This window comes from Schistocerca cancellata, chromosome 2 (genome assembly GCF_023864275.1).
Source record: "Schistocerca cancellata isolate TAMUIC-IGC-003103 chromosome 2, iqSchCanc2.1, whole genome shotgun sequence".
In the NCBI taxonomy this organism is placed as follows: Eukaryota; Metazoa; Arthropoda; class Insecta; order Orthoptera; family Acrididae; genus Schistocerca; species Schistocerca cancellata.
The window spans coordinates 688,716,091-688,735,055 of NC_064627.1; the positions used below are offsets into that span (position 1 = coordinate 688,716,091).

The window sequence follows — 18,965 nt, forward strand, 5'->3', positions numbered from 1 at the left end:
ACCTCTGTCAACATTTTTGGCACTCAACAAGTGCAAACATTTCAGTACCCCAATTTTTTTGTTAAAATGGTTTGGATTCTTGATTTGCTGACTTCTGGAATCAAAATTGTGAGGTCCTGGGCTGCTGGATGGTGGTATTCGTGAAGTTTTGCTTCAGTTTTCTCCAACAATGTGTCATCAATTGAACACCTTCTTCCCCTTTCTTCCTGGTTCTGCTGCTGCTCAAGAACTCGGCAAACCCATCCTGTCATAAAGCTAGCTAATCACATAATCATAAATGGCCAGAAGATGACAGTGAAGCATCCCTCTGTAACAGCAGGCGCAGCCAGACCTAATAGACTACCAAGCCATGCAACTGCCCATTGTGGAGGGGGAAGCCTGCACTACAAGCTAGTGTTGCTGACAAGTGAAAAATTTCATTCGTACCACTGCAAATGAAAAAATGGTCTTTAAATCTTGGATAACCCTCATACGTTGACAAAAAATAAATATCAGACAGATTTAATGCTGAACTTGTCATGAGAACTCAGTTTTCATACATACAGCCTGCAAAAATAAGTATCAGTAACTCTCATTCATTACAGTTTAAATTTAAAAATTCTGTTTGATTATGTTATTTAAAATTTGAGCTAATTTTGAAATTGATTTTGGGGGAAAATATTATTTAAGATAAGTTAATTGTCTTATTGTTTAAGATAAGATAATTATCTTTTCCCTCCATGAACTATGGACCTTGCCGTTGGAGGGGAGGCTTGTGTGCCCCAGCGATACAGATGGCCGTACCAAAGGTGCAACCACAACGGAGGCGGTATCTGTTGATAGGCCAGACAATCATGTGGTTCCTGAAGAGGGGCAGCAACCTTTTCAGTAGTTGCAGGAGCAACAGTCTGGATGATTGACTGATCTGGCCTTGTAACACTAACCAAAAAGGCCTTGCTGTGCTGGTACTGCGAATGGCTGAAAGCAAGGGGAAACTACAGCCATAATTTTTCACGAGGGCATGCACCTTTACTGTATGGTTAAATGATGGTGGCGTCCTTTTGGGTAAAATATTCCAGAGGTAAAATAGTCCCCCATTCGGATCTCTGGGCGGGGATTACTCAGGAGGATGTTGTTATCAGGAGAAGGAAAACTGGTATTCTACGGATCAGAGTGTGGAATGTCAGATCCCTTAATCGGGCAGGTAGGTTAGAAAATTTAAAAAGGGAAATGGATAGGTTAAAGTTAGATATAGTGGGAATTAGTGAAGTTCAGTGACAGGAGGAACAAGACCTTTCGTCAGGTGAATACAGGGTTATAAATAGAAAATCAAATAGGGGTAATGCAGAAGTAGGTTTAATAATGAATAAAAAAATAGGAGTGCGGGTAAGCTACAACAAACAGTGTAGTGAACGCATTATTGTGGCTAAGTAGTACAAGTTTATATGCCAACTAGGTCTGCAGATGATGAAGAAATTGATGAAATGTATGATGAGATAAAAGAAATTATTCAGGTAGTGAAGGGAGACGAAAATTTAATAGTGATGGGTGACTGGAATTCGAGAGTAGGAAAAGGGAGAGAAGGAAATACAGTAGGTGAATATGGATTGGGGTAAGAAATGAAAGAGGAAGCCGTCTGGTAGAATTTTGCACAGAGCATAACTTAATCATAGCTAACACTTGGTTCAAGAATCATAAAAGAAAGTTGTATATGTGGAAGAACCTGGAGATACTAGAAGGTATCAGATAGATTATATAATGGTAAGACAGAGACATAGGAACCAGGTTTTAAGTTGTAAGACATTTCCTGGGGCAGATGTGGACTCTCTCCACAATCTATTGGTTATGAACTGTAGATTAAAACTGAAGAAACTACAAAAAGGTGGGAATTTGAGGAGATGGGACCTGGATAAACTGACTAAACCAGAGGTTGTACAGAGTTTCAGGGAGAGCATAAGGGAACAATTGACAGGAATGGGGGGAAGAAATACAGTACAAGAAGAATGGGTAGCTCTGAGGGATGAAGTAGTGAAGGCAGCAGAGGATCAAGTAGGTAAAAAGACGAGGGCTTTCCTTGGGTAACGGAAGAAATATTGAATTTAATTGATGAAAGGAGGAAATATAAAAATGCAGTAAATGAAGGAGGCAAAAAAGAATACAAACGTCTCAAAAATGAGATCGACAGGAAGTGCAAAATGGCTAAGCAGCGATGGCTAGAGGACAAAGGTAAGAATGTAGAGGTTTATCTCACGAGGGGTAAGATAGAAACTGCCTACAGGGAAAATAGAGAGACCTTTGGGGAAAAGAGAACCACTTGTATGAATATCAAGAACTCAGATGGAAACCCAGTTCTAGGCAAAGAAGGGAAAGCAGAAAGATTGAAGGAGTATACCGGTATAGAGGGTCTATACAAGGGTGATGTACTTGAGAACAATATTATGGAAATGGTAGAGGATGTAGATGAAGATGTAATGGGAGATATGATACTGCGTGAAGAGTTTGACAGAGCACTGAAAGACCTGACGCGGAACAAGGCCCCAGGAGTAGACAACATGCCATTAGAACTATTGACGGCCTTGGGAGAGCCAGTCCTGACAAAACTCTACCATCTGGTGAGCAAGATGTATGAGACAGGCTAAATACCCTCATACTTCAAGAAGAATATAATAATTCCAATCCCAAAGAAATCGGGTGCTGACAGATGTGAAAATTACCAAACTATCAGTTCAGTAAGTCACAGCTGCAAAATACTAACGCGAATTCTTTACAGATGAATGGAAAAACTGGTAGAAGCCGGCCTCAGGGAAGATCAGTTTGGATTCCGTATAAATGTTGCAACACGTGAGGCAATACTGACCTTACGACTCATCCTAGAAGAAAGATTAAGGAAAGGCAAACCTATGTTTCTAGCATTTGTGGATTTAGAGAAAGCTTTTGACAATGTTGACTGGAATACTCTCTTTCAAATTCTAAAGGTGTAAGGGGTAAAATACAGGGAGCGAAAGGTTATTTACAATTTGTACGGAAACCAGATGGCAGTTATAAGAGTCGAGGGGCATGAAAGGGAAGCAGTGGTTGGGAAGGGAGTGAGACATGGTTGTAGCCTCTCCCTGATGTTGTTCCATGTGTATATTGAGCAAGCAGTAAAGGAAACAAAAGAAGAATTCGGAGTAGGTATTAAAATCCATGGAGAAGAAATAAAAACTTTGAGGTTCACCGATGACATCGTAATTCTGTTGGAGACAGCAAAGGACCTGGAAGAGTAGCTGAACGGAATGGACAGTGTCTTGAAAGGAGCATATAAGATTAACATCAACAAAAGCAAAACGAGGATAATGGAATTTAGTCAAATTAAGTCAGGTGATGCTGAGGGAATTAGATTAGGAAATGAGACACTTAAAGTAGTAAAGGAGTTTTGCTGTTTGGGGAGCAAAATAACTGATGATGGTCGAAGTAGAGAAGATATAAAATGTAGACTGGCGATGGCGAGGAAATCGTTTCTGACGAAGAGAAATTTGTTAACATCGAGTATAGATTTAAGTGTCAGGAAGTCGTTTCTGAAAGTATTTGAATGGAGTGTGGTGTTGTATGGAAGTGAAACATGAACAATAAATAGTTTGGACAAGAAGAGAATAGAAGCTTTCGAAATGTGGTGCTACAGAATAATGCTAAAGATTAGATGGGTAGATCACATAACTAATGATGAAGAATTGAATAGAATTGGGGTGAAGAGTCGTTTGTGGCACAATTTGCAAAAGGAAGGAACCGGTTAGTGGGACATGTTCTGAGGCATCAAGGGATCACAAATTTAGCATTGGAGGGCAGTGTGGAGGGTAAAAATCATAGAGGGAGACCAAGAGATGAATACACTAAGCAGATTCAGAAGGATGAAGGTTGCAGTATGTACTGGGAGATGAAGAAGCTTGCACAGGATAGAGTAGCATGGAGAGCTGCATCAAACCAGTCTCAGGACTGAAGACCACAACAACAACAACAACAACAACAACAACAGCAACAACATTTGTCTTTTTTGTTGCAAATAATACATTTACAAAATGTTATGTTTAAAACTTACTACTGTCCAAGTTAGGGATTCCACAGTAGAAGCTGACATTAAAAGGAGAGTACTATTTGTCAAAAAGATTAATAAATTCTGATCTGGTCAACCACTCTTTGCTCTTGTGGCTACTGGATGCTTGTGATATAAGAGAAATCTGCAATGATTTCAATCGTGTGTATTAAACAGGGGTCAGTTGATACAAATAACAATACATAATGGAAAAACAACTCACTTAGATATAATATTAATCAGCTCAGTAGTCCCACAGGTCTCAACCCTAGACCAAACTCCTGTTTATTCCTCTTATTAATGGTCTCCCAGAAATTCTACCATTAACAATACCTGTATTATTTCTACACAGCAGATGAGGACAACCAATTTGAGAACAGTGAAAGTATATTGCAGACGTTTTTTGATAACAGCCTCCTCCTTAATATGGATACAATAGCTTGTGTGATATTCTGCCTGTGAAAGAACTAAACAACACACTATGGAACTAACAACAATCAAAAATTAATATTTCCTGTAAACAGAGCCATTCAGCTTCAATGTACTTTTAAAAAACTGCATTATGGAATTGCCAAAAGCTGCTGTTAAGCATATTTATTCATGTAGGACCTGTTTTGTTATGATGCAACTTTGGTCAACAGTATGCTGACCACTGCAGTGGTCTGTCGATTTGAAAAATCTGTAAGTAAATAGATACATTGTAAGTGACAGCGATGATAATTTTATATTTGATCCCAAAGAACTTTTTTAACACGATGTAATGGTAATCAGTGACTTGAAGATGATCTCTTGGGCAAAACTGGTTGTCAGGAAATAAATACATATTACAGCAGCATTTTGTGGTGCCATGATGCTGTTTTGTAAAGTGAAAGTCAAGCTATTGAATATGTGAGTGGCACAATCTTCTTTAGTTCTGTGGCTAGATAAAACACTGGCGTAGAACATATGTAGAAACAAAATGCTGAGCAAAATAAGCAACCACTGCTATACCTTTAGAATGCTAAATCACAGTAGTGACTTGGCTATCACATTCCTACTGCACTGATATGACAGGTTAATAGCTATACTCACGTGTGACAGTAGTCATATCAGTGCAGTTTTCTGACCAAATTATTTAATGGGATAGATAAAAAAATCTACTCACACAGGAAGCAGCGGCAGGACACACACATAAGGCGGTTGTAATTGGCAAGCTTTTGGAGCCAGTGACTCGTTCTTCAGGCAGAAAGGTTGAAGGGGAAGGAAGAGAGGTGAAGGAAAAAGCGTGGAGAGGTCCAAGAAAAGCGGTAGATTTCAGGAAAGTAACACAGAACTGCGGGTCAGGGGAGGCTTATTGTATGGGATGAGAAGGAAAGACGGATTGTTGGGGACTGCGTCGGGTGAGATTTGAAAACCTGAAAGCTTAAAAGTGGAAGACAGGATAATATGCAGACAGAGATTACTGCTTAAACATCATGCATGGGTTAATAAGAATGAAAAGCTAAGTGCATTGTAGGTAACAAAAGTGGGAGGGGACGGCGAAGAATGCTAAGTGTATTGTATGTAACAGAGGTGGGAGGGGACATTGAAAAATAGACAGGAAAGACAATGAAAGGTTTAGAAAACTAAAACAGAGTGAAGCAAAGAGTAATTACAGTGAAGAATTGTTGAGATAGAAGAAATTAACATAAATTAAGGCCAGGTGGGTGGCGAGAACCAAGAACGTGTTGTAGTGCTAGTTCCCACCTGTGGAGTTCCGAGAAACGGGTGTCTGGGGGAAGAATCCAGATGGCATGTGTGGTGAAACAGGCACTGAGGTCAAGTCAGTCAGTGTTGAAAGTCAACACTAAAGTAAGTTTTTGGTTTACTTGTTACATTTCTTTCATTCTATCCTTACAACTATTCTGATTATTGAATAAAAATGCCCCATGATTTTGTACAAAAGTATTGTAAAATAGCCCGTGGATAGATAGTTAAGTGCAAAATGTACTTAATGGTTGCATTTTGATTCTGCATAGTAATTGTCAATTTGATTTGGGAAGAAGCCCACTCCCCACCACCACCACCACCACCAGCGCCTGTCTGTGGTGGTGTCGCATTCCATATGGTCCACAGGTGCTGAGTATTTGCTCATCATTGCTCTGAACCAAGAGCTTTCCAATGATCTCATTTTAAGGGAAGGAATGTTGCTTATATCACAATATACTCTCAGCAGTATATTATATATACTCTCAGCAGAGATTCAGAAGGATGTAGGTTGCAGTATGTACTGGGAGATGAAGAACCTTGCACAGGATAGAGTTGCATGGAGAGCTGCATCAAACCAGTCTCTGGGCTGAAGAACATAACAACAACACTCTCAGCAGGAAAATTATGTTTAGTGTGTTTTTGTGCCTTATATGTTTGTGTGTTGTGTTTCTGATGCTGATCATAGCGGTTTTGGGGAGACGAATGGAAACCACATTGGTGTTTGTTTGGTGCTCTAATTCAATCTGGGTCTGATATAGATTTTCCTTACTTCCCTGCCTCATGAGCTAGTGCTTAATGTACTAAGCTATATATGGATCATCAGGGAAAACTACTCTTCCACATTTGATTTTGAGTTTGGCAAATTATTTTGATCCCTTCTATATTGATTTTATATTATGATTATTTTATATTATGATTATATTATGATTATTTTATATTATGATGTTGTTCTTTCATATCTCATATGTCATACATTATTAAACATAATAATAATTTTACTCTTATTACTAATGTAATTAGTTTTTTAATAAGATTGGTATTTACTTTTCATTAGTACTGTTATTACAGTAATTCTATATTTTTGACTTTTTTACAGAAAAGAAAGAAGTCATGTGAAACATCAGCTGCAGAGAAAGATGGGGATGACACAAACATAAATGCGAGACCTGAGCAATACGAGTCTGTAGAATCAGTGAATTATGATGTTAGTGATGAAGTCCCTACTCAGAGAGCGCCATTGTCTCCACGCATTAAGAGGAGAAACATTTCCCACCTGGGGCAGCTGGGTAGTTACTCTCAGCTGGATTCAAACCAACCTTCTCACAGGCGTCATCAGTGGACAAGGGACTTCCCCTGCAGAGGCCGCCCTGCCAGGTTGAGAAGCCAGTCCCCTGCAGATAGAGTGAGTCGATGGAAAAGAAGTCCGTCACCAGTGGAATCCTGCAGAAAATTGAGAAGCAGAAGCGTGCTACCGATCAGAGATACTCAACGTGTGACGTGGAGAAAAAGACGTTCGAAGTCTTGTGACACATACAGAAAACATAAAAGATCACATGAGAGTCGACATCCATCAAAAGAACATTTACTATTCAAAAGAATGGAACCAGTAAGTGAACCATCATCGAACAATAGAGTGGAAAGGCAGTCCAGATCAACCAGAAGGAGATGGTCGAAGCCTGCTAGCATATCTGGAAGGCACAAAACTTCAACTAGCAGTAGAGATAAATCAACACTGCAGACGACTGCCAGCAATTCAGAATCATTGTCAGTAAGAATGGCTGCAAGATGTATACACTGCAGTAGTAGTCACAAATTCCAAAAGGAACGCTCTGTACTTGAAAGTGAACATGCCATTCAGGGAAGGAGCCATGTGAACCAGACACTCTCGAGTAAAACTCAGAATGTGGCAGAAGAACAGGTAACATACAGAACGCGCCGTTCATTGTCTAGAAGTAGATCGGTATTGAATACGGCACAACAAGAATCAGGGGCTGAGGTAATAGGAACCAAAATAATGCATAGTTTGTCGGGAGTCCAGGAAATTTCAAGTGGTAAAGAACAACCACCTCAAGGGTTCAAAGAGCACACAAGGAATCAATCAATGTGTCTAAACACATCTAAAAGAAACAAAAGAACAAGTAAAAAGAAAGAGGCACCAAAAGAGCATGTGACGACCTTAAGAAGTGATTCAGTTATTCAAAATCAGAAATCATTCACTCAATTGAATAAATGCTGTGAACTTGCACAAGAACAGCCAGCGTTTGGAAGCAAGCTCTCAGTGCAAATTAACCGATTAAAAAATACTGAGGATTTTAGGACTAACCAGTTGTCAGGTGAGCAGTCGTCACTCAAGGACAAGTATTTCATAACAGATGACATTTCTGCAAGACTCCAGCATTCAGGCCCAGAAGATGCATTTAGGAAGAAAATACATTCACATAGAAGTCAGGTATCATCAGAGGAACGACCCACATCTTCAAATAAGCAATCTTTATCAGTGAATATGTCTAGAGGACAAAATCATCTGAATAAATTTCAAGAGATAAAAGATCAGTCAACTTTCAGCAGTACAAATTCTTTGCTAACAAAATCTAGTGAGGAAGTCCGTTTAAGCAAGGACAAAGAATTGTCTTATGATCATGTAGCTGACAGTAGTTGTTTAATGCCAAAAAATAGCACTGAAAGGCATACTGAATCAAAAAAGAATCAAGAACTGGCAGGAGGTACCTTAAATTTGAAAAATTTTAAAGGGTTCCCAGAAGAACAAGTTTCAGTAAACGGCAAGCTTTCTCTACCTGCGATCATATCAGAAAGTTGTGATTTTCCAATAAGCACGCAAACACTGCATCAGCTGTACTCAGCAAGCAAAAGACATTCTGCATCTGTGCGCACACAAGGGACATCTTCATCACTGAATGAAGTCAAAATGGCACCAGATCCTTTGTCAGATAGCAAACGTTTGTCTAGAAAACGAAAACTCTCAAAAGAAGACTATCAGTCACAACATAAGTCTCTCAAATCCAGATGCCAATTTTTGTCAGCGCCTTGTGTAGCATGTGAAAACCAAGGACATCTTTCCAAAAGGAGAGTACTTGGGAAGGTCAAGCAATCTGCTGAAGCTGTACAGAGCATCCTCCAGTCAAAGAACATGAAAGTGAGCAAAAACAAAGCTCTACTTCTCCAAACGGCAACATATAATTCACATCTACAGTTGGGACATTCCTCCACAGGTTGATATTCTTTCCATATTTTTATTGCATCATACTGTCATAAATGCTGTATACATAAACTTATCTAGGTAAATACCATATCATGATTGTTCTGTTTGCGCCAACAGTGAATGGGTCTGCTGCATCTAGTGAAACCTCACAGGAAAAAAGTTATTCTAAGATTTCAGGAAGAAATAGTTCCTTATTTAAAGATGCAAGTGCATTATGTGATGTAACAGCATCAGATGCCAGAGCGGTATGTATTTTCCTGTTATTTGATTTAGTATGTGATACTGATTACTCTGTTTGGTATTCTATAGTGTGTTGACCCCCCTTTAAAAAACTACTTTAGGATGTTGAGACATGCTGCAAGAGTTCAGGTATGTCAAGCTCTTCTGGTGCAGTAAAAGTCAACAGACTCCAGACATATTCTCCTCAGTTACTCATTACAGTAATTATTAGTAACTCTTCCGAAGGAGCAACTCAACAACTTGTGGATAAAACACTATTTAATCTTAACTCATTATATGAACACTCATTCTCGTAGGCTTTTACATTCATTCTCTGTTAACATACAACGAAGCTTTAATGCCACTGACATTCTTCTCCATTGGACATATGGGTCATCAGTATTCCTTTGAGCAGTGTATGGTGCAGACATCTCTTTGCTCACTTGTGGGTAATGTCAGGGCAGCTCAGCCAACATCGGCCCTGCATGAAGCCTGAAAGGAATACCTCAGATAAACAAACCACAGCAGCAGCATCAGCATCAACAACAACAACAACAAAGTGTAATCTAAAGAAACTAGGATCCCAACTAGGGATAACTGTAATTCTTGAGAAAACGGTATTACCCCTCTTCCCACTAATGCAAAATTCATCATACTTGTCCATCTATATGCTACTACAGCACATGATTTTCCCATCAGTCCTTTACATCTCTCATAATTATTACATATAAAATCAGGGAAAATCTCGTATCCTCACAATGGGATTGCAGATACACTCTAGTACATCTCAGGCAAGTCATTTTCTTTACGCTTTATAGTCGCAAACACTACACTTTCAAACACTGGGCCCTCCAAATTTTTGCTGGGGTGTATTCACCCAGCAAAATATTAAAATAGTCCCAATCTCCCAGTGTTCAGGAGGCTTTCCTCAGTTCTAAGAGAATGCTGGAGCTGGCAGTCCCTTCCCAAGTATTCTCAGTTGGCAAACGTGCTAGAGAAATGAATTGATTGGAGTTCTCAGTGCTCTACATTGTCCACCTCCAAGGGTATAAAATGCAATAAGAAAACCAGGAATAACTTCACAGAAACTATAGCTAAAAGTCTTATGGTAATATTGTAAGCTATTATCTCAGTTTGTATTTTTTGGTGCTATAGTGTATCTCTGTTACACTTTCACGTAAGTTATCAATATTTCACTTGAAATTCAGTAGTGAGAGCATAACCATTAACCATTATACTTTATCACCTGAATATTTGTTTCATTGTCCATTATCAACCATTTTACCTCAAATTGAACCTTGTACAGGTTGTCGTGATCATTTCATCCATCATTCCCAGAGAAGTTTTGGTTAGACAGCTTTCTTCAGATCATTTATGAATGTCTGCAACTAACTTAAAGACTGGTGAATCTTGTAAATCTTGCCGTTAGTCAAGTAAGAAGCACAATGAGAATTGAAATATAGTATAATAATCCTTTACCATGACTGCTACCTGCAACACTAGATTACTGGCATCAGACATTGTCCTCCTCATCATTAACATCTGCATTCTGCAAACCACTGAAAAGTGCATGGCAGAGTGTACTTATTCGCATAAGGAGTGTGGGAAGAACGATTGCTGAAATGCCTCTATGCATGCTATAGTTTACTGATTTTGCCTTTGAGGTTATTAAGTGAGTGATACGTAGGGTGTTGTAGCGTATTCCTAGGTTCCTTAATTAATACTTGTTCTACAAGTTTTGTAAGAAAGGTTTTTTTTATCCAGATGATGGGATATTTTGGCAAGCTGTCTTCAGGCATCCCTGACAACTGACTGTCTTCTTCTGGACACTGCCTTTATATCCCCATACCCACACCCACAGCCTCCAGCTAGTTGGTTCCAGACACGTACCTGGCGCAGTGGTGGGGGAAGCATGACATTCCAGCTCAATCCAGTGTCCTCAGTCATGCCGTAGCCAGTGGCAGATGCAGGTCTCTGTCAGTGGGGCAACAATGCATCCATGTCCTCTTCAATTGCCATGATGGGAGTGGATTTCCACATTGACTGCTGCTGTGCTTTGACCTTGATGAAGACTGGATCCCAGCAAAATTGAAACCCACTGTCTATTTATTAGTTCATCATGTAGTTGGATTTCTACAGCTTCTTTTAGAAATACAATCCCAGAAAGTGTTGGATTTTTGCAACAACTTGGCGCCATCATAATTCATGGGAAATGCAGAGGTCTACAACAGCAAACTGTGTGGACTGTTCATTGTCTGTGTGCATTTATGTTCAGTGCATCTCTCCTTTACCATTTAGATAGCATGAACTACATACATTTTCCCGTGCTGACTAGGGATGTGATATACTCCTGGTTTCTAGAGTTGTATGTCATCCTTGACTGATCCCAACAAGGGTTTTCTCTTGGGTGGAGAGCAGAAGAGACACTTGACACTATTACTCTGAAGTATTTTTATGCTTTTTGGTGGTGTGTTCCTGACGTTTAGGGTAATCACCACGAAAGGCCTCTCTTCATTCATAGCGGGCTGTGTTCTTGGGTTCTTTGGTCTTAAGGCCCATTATATTTGGTGGTTGCTGTAACCATTCATACAGAACATGGCTTGTAGATGCTGCAATTTGGCTGTTAGACTGTCATGGTACAATATGATGTGTGCTCCATGCACTTTTAGGACACCTCATTGTGAGGAGACTTGAAAGCTGGAGGCATGCAATTACAAATCTATGTGTGTCAGTTTATGGTAGACACTGTGTCCTAGTGTGCCATCTGGTTTTCGCCTGTCAAACACTTCTAGAAATGGAAGCTGATTATTTTGTTCTGTCTCCAACATGAATCTGATGTTCTGGTCTTGTGAATTCAGGTGTTGCGGGAAGTATTGTAGGTGACGTTGCCTGTGCAGCCAAATTATGGACACATCATCTACACATCGAAAAAGCATGAGGTTTTGTAGACTTCTGACTCCAGGACTACTTCTCCTTAATCCTCCATAAACGTATTGGCCACCAGAGATGAGAGTGGGCAGCTCATTGCTACTCTGTCTCTTTGTTAGTAGTAATATTTGCCGAATAGAAAGTAATTCGATGTAACTGAAACAGCTTTGTTAGTACTGTTCCGAACTTTGCTTCTGTGAGGCTTAGGGAGTCTCTTAGACGTACTCTTGTAAAAAGAGATACCATGTCAAAGCTCACCATGAGCAGTTGTAAGTTCTGGAGCTGCTAGATGAAATGCAGTGAATTCTATGTTTGGTGCTGTTGTTTGCCCACAAAGCAGGTGAGGATCACTGTCATGTGTTTTGAAAATTCATTTATTGGTGCACTGATGTTGCTAACAATTGGGCAAGTGGCATTGCTTCCTTGTGAACTTCAGGTAATCGGGAAAGTCAGGGTGCACAGTTGCTTGAGGATAAAGTCTGTTCCAAGTCTTCTTGACTTGGAAAAGCTCAATTGCCTCAGTTGGTAGGATCATTTTCACTTCTCCTTTAGCCATCAACCTCTAACAGGTCATACATTTTTGTTTTGTTTTTACAGTTGATGTGATATCAAGACTGTGCCTTTGTTTGCTGGGAGGATGACTGTGTCGCAATCTTCTCAGAGCCACTTAAGTGTGTTCATCTCTGGGAGATTTTGAATTTCAGTGGAAAAGCCCTAGTAAGAGTAAGACTTGTTTCACATGATGTTTCCTGTGCTGCATGTTGTGGAAGTGCAAGAGTGACACTGGGAAAATCTAAAATCACACATTTGTAAGAATCCTTTTGTGTTGTAATTGGTGTTTATCTTAAAGTGCTTGCCAGTTCAGTTCCTTCGGCATCACTATGACATTCTGCTGTGGGTCAAACCAACCTGTGACCATTTGTGTTACCCTCTTGTTTATACACTCAATGTTAGTCATATTTGGCTTGGACCCCACACAGCTAGAGTGAATTTCTAAGTGGTCTCTTTAGTAGACTGATTTAATTTCATGTGTATTCTGCCAATAAACCAAAGTTTGCCCCTCTGCTTTAGCTGCGGCTGAGCTTGTAAGATCCTCCCATTTCATATCCCTGCAAAGTCTTGCACCCAGGTGTTTGTATGAGGTGCCTGATTCCAGCTTGTTGATACCACCATAGCCATAGGGTTCTATATTCTTTCATTTTGTGAAGTGCAAAATTTTTCATTTTTGAACTTTTAAAGCAAGTTACCAATCTTTGCATTCCTTGGAAATCTTATTACAATCTGACTGAATATTTGTACAGCTTTTTTTCCTGGTAGTACATCTCCCCAGAAGTTACTTCTACATCTGTGTGTCTCTCTATCTGGGATAACATGCTGGTTCCTCCTTACCATGAAATCCTCGGTCCAGTCATAAATTTTTCTTGATACCCCATATTAGTGTAATTTGGATAATAACTGTAGATGTGGTACTGAGTCATATGTTCTTGAGAAATCTAGAGATAGTGCATCCATGTGACTGCCTTGATCCATGGCTTTTAGGATATATTAGAAAAGTGAAAATGGGTTTCTCGAGATCAGTGTTTTCTTGAGGAACAGGTCATTCTGTTTGAAATACCTCATTACATTTGAGCTCAGAATATGTTCTAAGGAGAAAAAAATAGATGTCAAGGATACTGCACATAGTTTTGTGGATCACTTCTGCTATGCTGCATGTAGACAGGTGTGATCTGTGCTGTCTTCCAACTACTGTGCACAGTTTTTTGTTCAAACTCAGTCACAAATTCAGTATAGAATTTGATAGAGATTTCATCAGGCACTGGAATTTTGTTCAGTTTTAGTGATTTCAGCTGTTTCTCTATATCACTTCTCTTTGCAGTTTCTCGTTGCAGTAGTGTGAGAATTAAACTGAGGCAATACCCCTGGATTTTCATTTTTAAAGTAACATCTGAAAAGTGAGTTCAATGTTTCTGCTTTTGTTTTGCTATCCTCAATTTCAGTACCTGTTTCGTCCATGATGTATTATCTCTTCTTATAACTATATTAATTACAGAGACATCAGTATCAACTTCATGTTTTTAAATGAAACTCAGGAAATATTTTTTGCTAGTACCATTGTTCCAAGACTGACAAATTTAACAAGATTTCCCTCTTCAAAATCTGATTAGTAGTTTCAGAGAAATTACAGTATTGTGGTATAACACACATGCAGCCACATGAGAGATCGTACATGGAGGAACCCACATTCAGCAGTTTACCCCATTAACAATCCAGTATTAGAATTTATGGTTTATCTGTTTTGAACATTAAGCCATTTTAGGTCATAATTATGTGGAAAATCGTGGAGTTATACAGAATTGTTGTGTCACGGGCTGATACGGCCCTCCAGCTTGACACAACTAAGACAGTCTACTTAGAAAAGTGGAATAATGGAGGAAAGTTTAATTTTAAATGGATAATAATCACACTTGGCTATGTGTTATTGGACTGAAACACCAACTAGAAGGCAGATGACACGACATGACATAACATGACATCAAAGGATGATTCACTAGTCGGCAGTTCTCCTCTTGTTTCATTTAGAGCCATTAAAGAAAGCTACATTTCAAAAATTGAATGGATTTGTAGAACAGGGATTCAAGATGTAAAGATTGTTAAATAATAACTTCGCATCATGAATATAAAGTCAAGATAGACACTTACATTGCAAAATTGTCATCAACAGTAACAAAAATGAAATCACAAAAGTGTTATCATAAACACTTTCTTAAACTTCCGTTATTTCTTCGAATGTTTGAAATGCATACTGTCTACTACAATACACAGTTACAGTCATTAGTGCGAGGACATCTTGACAGACTCAAGAGATTCCTTTGATATCATTGCACGTACTGCAACACTGTTATGTTTTAAATACTCAATGGCCATCAGAGCATATGCATAAGCTTCATCTTCAAGTTTATCCCAGAGAAAAAAAGTCCAGTGGCATCTAATCAGGTGAATGTGCAGGTCAGCTGATAACACCTTCACAACCTATCCAGTGACTGGGAAAGAACTGGGGGAACTCTTTCCTTGCCACAAATGAGTAATAATCTGGTTACTCATCATGCTAGTATCAACTATATCTACATATTCCAAGTGGTACTTCCTCTAGGAGAGCTGGTAATACTTTAATAAGAACTTGTGCGTCTCTCTTACCAGTCAGGGTTCTTCAAGAGGACCAGTCATATAATCTCCAATAATCCAGCACCAAACATTCACATCACACAGCCTCTGATTTTTTATTTGTTTTGGTCAGTACAGATTCTCAGTGGTCTAGTAATGTACAGTTCTCATATTTAGCTTCCCATGATTTTTAGAGGTAGCTTTATCAGAAAGAGAAGTCTTTAAAGAAAGAATTTATTGTCCTGATGTCACATCAAAATTGAGTGATAGAATTCCACACATATTCTGTAATTCTGCTGCTAAAGTGACACATGATACAAATGGAAGCTGTTTGTGTACAAAATCTGAACAATGCTGGAGTGATTTATTCCAGAGGAAGTCTCTCTCTGGAACTAATATGTGGTTTATAAGAGGAAGGTGTCAAAACATCTGTTTCATTCACTCCATTTTTTCAGGTATGTTCCTTATTCCCTAAATAGTATTCCAGTGCCGTTCAAATAAGTTTTTTGCGCATTCACTGAATTACCATTCTTGTTGGACACCATCTGTTCAGGTATCTTTGATCTTTGTGTGTGCAGCTCAACTGTTCTCTTAACATTTCTTCTGCATTTTATGAAGAAGAAGCGTATCTAGCGTCTCTTGGTATGTGAAAGGCAATTATTTTTTCAAACTACATGGCACTCGACACACATGAATGTCACAGACATAATGAAAGCTATATTTTGTCCGCCTGTTGAAAATGGATACAGCCTATATTCTAAATTTTGTAATTACTTCAAAACAAGCCATCTGATTTTGAATAGTGAGACATCATTGAATTCATCTCTTTTAGAACTACAATATTAGCAGCAGATATTATATAGTTCTGCTTGAGAAAGTGAAGTTGATACGTGTAACTAATATCTCTGTAATTAGTATACCTTCATTTTGTAATAACTTTCACACAATTCATAAAGTATGGTAAGTTCCAGTTGGGCATAACAAATTATTTAGGAATAAAGGAGATTACTCACAGAAAGGCAGAAGCGCTGCACTGTCAACAGATACACAAACGAAAGGTACAAAGCTTTGAGCTTTGCTGTGTGTGTGTGTGTGTGTGTGTGTGTGTGTGTGTGTGTGTGAGCGCGCGAAAGGAATTTCATCTGAAAGCTAACAAAGCAAAGCTCAGTACCTTTTCTTTGTGTATCTGTCAATGGCGCAGTGCTTCCGCCTTTCAGTGAGTCGTCTCTCTTATTACTAAACATTTCGTTTCAAACAATGGAAAATCTAGGATGGAATGTAACAATATTACGAAAAGGATAGGCACAACAAAAAGACTTACACAGTATAAACTTTCACCCAACAAGACCTTTGTTGAAAAAAGACTTACACACACACAATTGCAGCCTCTTACAGCTGAAGGCACACTGCAAATAGCAGCAGCACTGCATGATGGGAGTGGCAACTAGGTGGGGGTAAGGAGGCGGCTGGGGTGGGGAGGCGGAGGGGTAGCATGGTAGGTGTGGGGGACAGTGAAGTGCTGCTGGGGAGCGTGCAAGGATGAGGTGGAGAGAGGGTAGGACAGCTAGGTGCAGTTATGAGGTTAGATGGAGGACAGTGGAGTGGTGGTGGTGGGAGGGGGGGGGGGGGGGGGTAGCGAAAAGGAGAGAAGTAAAAAGACTGGGTGCAATGGTGGAATGAGAGCTTTGTATTGCTGGAATGGGAACAGGGAAGGGGCTGGATGGGTGTGAAAAATGACTAACGAAGATTGAGGCCAGAAGGTTTACAGGAGTGTAGGACATGTGGCACAGACTGTAAAGCAGTCATTGAAATGAAGGCTGTTGTGTTGCGCAGCATGCTCAGCCACTGGGTGGTCCATTTGTTTCCTGGCCATAGTTTGTCGGTGGCCATTCTTGTGGACAGATAGCATGTTAGTTTTCATGCCCACATAGAATGCAGCACAGTGGTTGCAGGTTAGCTTGTAGATTACATGACTGATTTCATAGGTAGCCCTGCCTTTGATGGCATAGGTGATGTTTGTGACTGGATTGGAGTAGGTGGTGCTGGGAGGACGTGTGGGACAGGTCTTGTATCTAGGTCTATTACAGGGATATGAGCCATGAGTAAGGGGTTGCAAGCAGGGATGGATGAGTATATTGTGTAGTTTCGGTGGATGGCGGAATACCACTGTGGGAAGGGTGGGAAGGATAGTAAGCAGGAAATTTCTTATTTCAGGGCACAAAGACGTACCGTATTTACTCGAATCTAAGCCGCACTCAAATCTAAGCCGCACCTGAAAAATGAGACTCGAAATCAAGGAAAAAAAAAAAATTCCCGAATCTAAGCCGCACCTGAAATTTGATACTCGAAATTCAGGGGGAGAGAAAAGTTTTAAGCCGCACCTCCAAATTGAAACAAAGTTGGTCCATTGCAATATGAGACAAAATTTAGGCCGAATGAATGATGATGCAGCTACAGTAGTTTGGTTCGAGTCGTAAGCTTAGCCGTTAAGCTTTACCAGGTAGCCATTGCTCAGGCGCTCCGTCCGTATTTATACGGGTACCCTTCCTTTTCCACGTGCTTCGTCTGGTTTGAATTGATAACTTATTTTTCTTTGATCTGATAAGTGCCGTTCCCTTTGTTAAAGGTGTTTACGTCACTCTACGCTGAAAATGCATTAGTGTACTGCGTCGTGCATTGTTTTCGCATTCTGATAATGGGTGTTTACGGCCTGTCGCCGCTCGCGGCATGGCTTGCTTTTATGCGCGCTACCGCCGCTTACTATTAAAAAAGAGAGAGAGAGAGAGAGAGAGAGAGAGAGAGAGAGAGAGAGAGAGAGAGGAATCGTCTCATTAGCGAAACAATGGCAAGAGACTGCTATTTGTTGTTACTTACACTACTGCTTTCTTTGATAATGATCAACAAGAACCAAACAATAGATTGCGGATGATAGAAGATGTTCTGAACGAGAGAATAGCGAAAATTTTTCTCCGTTTGAAAATCTTTGCAGGCACCTGTTTAGTACATTACATTCTGCACAGAAATTAGAGCCATCTTAGATTTAAAAATCTAGTCAATTGCCGTGCTTCATTTCCGACTGTATCACTATTAGGCATAAGAATAATACGAATATAAACATGAAATAAGGATATAAATATCCTTCCGCGTTTGCTGTTGTCTCACTCTAGTTTCATAGTTTATTAGGCAGACAGTATTTAAATGAGATAGCAGCAAACACGAAAGAATACATGGCAAAATATTTATATTTGCATTATTCGTATGGTGAAGAGAATACTGCATTTGATTCACAATTCATAAAAGTTCCTAGTAGCAACCATCTCTTCTCACGGGTAGGAAAAAATTCAGAATGTAGAGTTGGCCATATTGACTAACATCCCAAACAGTCTTGCCAGTACGATTTTCATTGTTCATTGAAATGCTGCAACATTCGAAGATTTACAATACGGAATTTGTATTTACTTCGTTGGATAATGTAGGAAATGCAGTGGTCGAAACTCGGGGCGGAGAAAAAAGCTCGTCTTCCACCCCGTTTTTTTTTGTTTTTTTTTTAATTTATTTACTGACGCAGAGGTTTTGGCGCCAGTATTTATCTTTGTGCCTTCAAAGCATGCTTGTGTAGCGCTATATATTCGATGGCAGAAGTTGCCTACCAACATTTTG

General features: G+C 39.6%; 1 protein-coding gene across 8 annotated transcripts in view; it reads left to right on the forward strand.

The window, feature by feature from the left end:
* The window catches only part of LOC126162434 (peptidyl-prolyl cis-trans isomerase G-like), a 333,524-nt gene that overhangs the window by 282,314 nt on the left and 32,245 nt on the right, over positions 1 to 18,965 (forward strand). For all 8 annotated transcript variants that reach the window (XM_049918938.1, XM_049918937.1, XM_049918941.1 and 5 more), the window contains 2 exons: positions 6,873 to 9,006; positions 9,114 to 9,241. In XM_049918938.1, coding sequence (XP_049774895.1) covers positions 6,873 to 9,006; positions 9,114 to 9,241 — 2,262 coding nt within the window. The remainder of the gene's footprint in view (positions 1 to 6,872; positions 9,007 to 9,113; positions 9,242 to 18,965) is intronic.